At 49.3% G+C, this 4107-nt stretch overlaps 1 protein-coding gene across 1 annotated transcript in view; it reads right to left on the bottom strand.

Annotated features, from left to right (window-relative positions):
* Positions 1-372: 372 nt before the first annotated feature.
* The window catches only part of LOC103803531 (calcium-binding protein 8-like), a gene marked incomplete at its 5' end in the record, with an annotated part of 8600 nt that continues 4865 nt past the window's right edge, over positions 373-4107 (bottom strand). Inside the window, one exon of the mRNA XM_009076094.1 lies at positions 373-500. Coding sequence (XP_009074342.1) covers positions 373-500 — 128 coding nt within the window. The remainder of the gene's footprint in view (positions 501-4107) is intronic.

Here is a 4107-nt window from a genome sequence, read left to right as displayed (position 1 = left end):
CAAAGATGCTGCTTTGAAGCAAGAACTAGAGACTCCTCCAAACAGCTGCATCAAAATTCTTTCCAAGCTGCTACCTCAAAGTTCCTTCCAAGCTGCTGCTTTGAAGCAAGAATTGGGGACTCCTGTATATGGATTTTTATTGCATTAGGAAACAAAACCTTTAAAGCATTAAGACAGCCCTTTGATGTCCCTGCCAAAAAGGATGTGGTTGGTTCACAAGACACATTGCACTGCTGGCCTCAGGCTCCTGGTCCAAAGGGGCTTTGTCTGCCTTGCCTCTGCCTCTGGGCCGTGGGAGAGTCGGGGCGGGGGGAGCTCACCCGGTGGCATGCGCATGCATGGGCAGTTGGGTCACAGTGTCATGGCCAGAGGCTACTCCATGCCGCTGCGCAGGATCTGGTTGGCTGCGATCAACATCACGCTGATGATGAAGGCCATGGCGAAGGCGCAGATAAGGCTCTTCCGCACGCAGGTCTGGCGGTTCTGCTTCTGGGAATGCACTGCAGGGACACAAGGGAAGGAGGAGGTGGTCAGAGAAGGGAAGGGTTTGCTTTCCAGTAGGGTCACAGCTCAGAAAACATCCTTTGTGTCTCGTTAATAACTCAACATAACTCTTTTGTTCATGCTTTGGAGATCCCCTGCCCCGTCCATCACTTCCAACCCAACCTTCCTAACAGGCCACTCCCTCATGCTGCAGGAAGTCCTCTCTCTCTCTTTCTCTCTCTCACCTTGGCTTTGAAACTGTTCAAATGCTTGCAGGGTGTTTTAGTTTGTCTGTGTATTTCTTTTAAGCTCTTTATGAAGTTGGAAGCATAAGAGACCTAGAATCATAGTATCATAGTATGTTAAAGGGTTGGAAAGGACCTTAGAGATCATCAAGTCCAAGTCCCTGCCAAAGCCAGAGACACCTTCCATTAGCCCAGGCTGCTCCAAGCCTCATCCAACCTAACCTGGAACACTCCAAGGGATGGAGCAGCCACAACTTCTCTGGGCAACCTGTGCTAGTGCCTCAGCACCTCACAGGGAATTCCTTCCCAATATCCCTTCTAATACTGCCCTCTGGCAGTGGGAAACCAACCCCCCTTGTCCTGTCCCCCCAGGCCCTTGTCCCAAGTCCCTCTGCAGCTCTACTGGAGGCCCTTTAAGGCACTGGAAGGGGCTCTGAGGTCGCTCTGAAGCTTCTCTTCTCCAGGCTGAACAACTCCAGCTCTCCCAGTCTGACTCCATGGCAGAGGTGCTCCAGAATCCTGGGATGGTTTAGGATAGAAGGAACCTACAAGACCATCCAGTCCCACCCCCTGCCATGGGCAGGGACACCTCCCACTAGCCCAGGTTTCTCTAAGCCCCATCCAACCTGGCCTGGAACACTTCCAGGGTTGGAGCAGCCACAGCTTCTCTGGGTAACCTGTGCCAGTGCCTCAGCACCTTCACAGGGAACAATTCCTTCCATATATCTAACGTAAACTTCCCTTCTGTCAGTTTGAACCAAGTTCTCTAAAGTTATTTAATAAGAAATATCAGTCTTGTGTGAGTCGCTCAGACTCATCCAGGTGAACTGGGAATGAGCAGAGATCAAGATCTGCTCCCTGACGACATCTAAACCCTCATCACCATGAGTGTTCCCAATGATTATGCACAATATGTTAGTCATTTTTCAAACTGTCTTCAGGTCTCTGTGCCTAAGCAAAATCATATTTATTAAGAAGCTTTTGAAATGAATCCAGGCAGAATAATTGCCCAGAGAGGTGAGAGTCATTTGTGCAGTTAAAAAGCAGCAGAGTTGGGATATGGGGTGTTGGACTTATTTATATCATTTTATTTTCTCTTAAGCTCATCAGGGAGGATTTGTGCTGGGACTTGCTAAAGCCACTTCATGTCTGTCTCAGCCTCTCTACCTATGAACCATTGAATCTCCTGGGCTGGAAGGGACCCACAGGGATCATCAGTCCAACTCCTACCCTGCACAGGACACCCCAACAATCCACCCTGAAAGCATTATCCAAACACTCTCTGAGCTCTGTCAGGCTTGGGGCTGTGACCACTGCCCTGGGGAGCTGTTCCAGTACCCAAACACCCTCTGGGGGAAGAACTTTGTCCCAATATCCAACCTAACCCTCCCCTGACACAGCTCCAGCCATTCCCTCAGGTCCTATCACTGTCCCAGAGAGCAGAGCTCAGATCTACCCCTGCACTGCCCCTTGAGAGAAAGGTGCAGACCCCCGAGGTCTCCCCTCAAATGTTAGAACAATGTCTGCTATTGGGGTACTGTGGAGATTAATCAGTTTGAAAAGGCCTTGAAGGTTCACTAAGATAACAATAGAATCATTAAGGTTGGAAAAGAGCTTTAAGATCATCAAGTCCAACCATCAACCAGCACATCACCATGTTCACCACCAAATCATGACTTCAAGAGCCATATTTACACACTCCTTGAACACCTCCAGGGATGGTCACTCTGCCACCTCCCTGGGCAGCCCCTTCCAATGCCTGACAGCCCTTCCAGTGAAGGAATTCTTCCTGATGTCCAAATTGAACCTCCCCTGGCACAGCTTGAGGCTGTTTCTCCTTGTCCTGTGCCTTGTTCCCTGAGAGCAGAGCCTGACCCCACCTGGCTGCACCTCCTGCCAGGGAGTTGTAGAGAGTGAGAAGGTCCTCCCTGAGCCTCCTTTTCTCCAGGCTGAGCCCCCACAGCTCTCTCAGTCTTTCCTTGTCTCCAGCCCCTTCCCCAGCTCTGTTCGCTTCTCCGGACACTCTCCAGCCCCTCAATGTCTCTCTTCTTCTGAGAGGCCCAAAATTGCCCCCAGGATTGGAGATGACTCAGCAGTGCCAGCTCAGGAGAACAACCACTGCCCTGGGCCAGTGATTGGTACAAGACAATACCATTGGCCTCCTTGCCCACCAGGGCCCATGTCCAGCCACTGTCACCAGTACCCCCAGGACCTTTTCCAGCCACACTGCCCCCAGCCTAGAGCATTCATGGAGCTGCTGTAACCTAAGTGCAGGACCCAACACTTGGTCTTGTTGAACTCATACAGAAAGGCAGAAAACCATCCCATACAGGGCAGGTCACTGCTCTGGGCAGTGACACATGGTCTTGGTTAGTCCTGAGAAGGCATGCACCAGTCACCTTTTCCTCATGAATGAATTTGTGATGATGGGACACAACAAGCACAGAATAAGCCTAAAACATCACCAGGAAAAATCTCCAGGAGAAAAATCCAGGAGAACATTTTTAGATATGGGAAAAAACCCTTGTTCTGATCCAGTCTTGAACCTCCTTGCACAGAGAGGTGTTTGCTGCATTTTGAACACCAGTTTTATCTCCAACACCTCCTCTGGCTAGTCCTTAGCAGTACCTGTGTCCCAACTCCCATGCTGTCCCCAGCTCCAGAGGCACAAGAGGACCTCATTAGGCAGAACTTGGAGTCACACTGATCCAGGCAGGGAAATGCTGCACTGCCAATATTCCTAGAGACTCACTGTACTCTGTGTAATGAAATTCCCCCTCACAGCAGCTCTCCTAAATCACTCCCTTCCTGCTTGCACTGCTCTACCCCTTCATTTCTTCTCTCCCTTTTATGATGACACAGAATCCATCCTGTGGCTCCTTGGCTTTGTGCAGAATGCCACAGCACCTTGAAAAGCTTTTCATGCCCAGCTTTAGTTATAACTTATTTATTTATCTATTATTTCTCTGCTTTAAAACACTCCCAGCCAGTAGCAAAGTGATACAAAGTCAGCACTGTCAGTGTGGGACTCTGGGGTTGGTTCTGGTGATGGGGAACTGCACTTGAAGACTGGTCAAGATTTTTTGTGGTGGCAACTTTCCTTTATAGAGGGAAAAATAAACCATGCTCAGGGTTTCTTGCAGAAATGTTCCTGAATTGAGCAACTCCTTCAGGTTTCTGTTATACCATTAAGTAGAAACAGAGTTTTAAGGCAGGAGGATTCAGGTAAGTCACTGTGGCTGTTCTTTCCCTGCTAAAGACACATGAAATAGCCAAATAACCTGCCAAATAATCCCAAGAGAATGGGGTTACTTGGTAGGTTATTTGGTAGGACAATGGGGAAAGTTGTGTAGACATATTGAAGACACAACAAAACCCT

Source organism: Acanthisitta chloris, unplaced genomic scaffold (assembly GCF_000695815.1).
Source record: "Acanthisitta chloris isolate BGI_N310 unplaced genomic scaffold, ASM69581v1 scaffold6016, whole genome shotgun sequence".
Lineage (NCBI taxonomy): Eukaryota > Metazoa > Chordata > Aves > Passeriformes > Acanthisittidae > Acanthisitta > Acanthisitta chloris.
The sequence above is the reverse complement of the archived record's forward strand: the minus strand, read 5'-3'. Positions and strand labels throughout refer to the sequence as shown.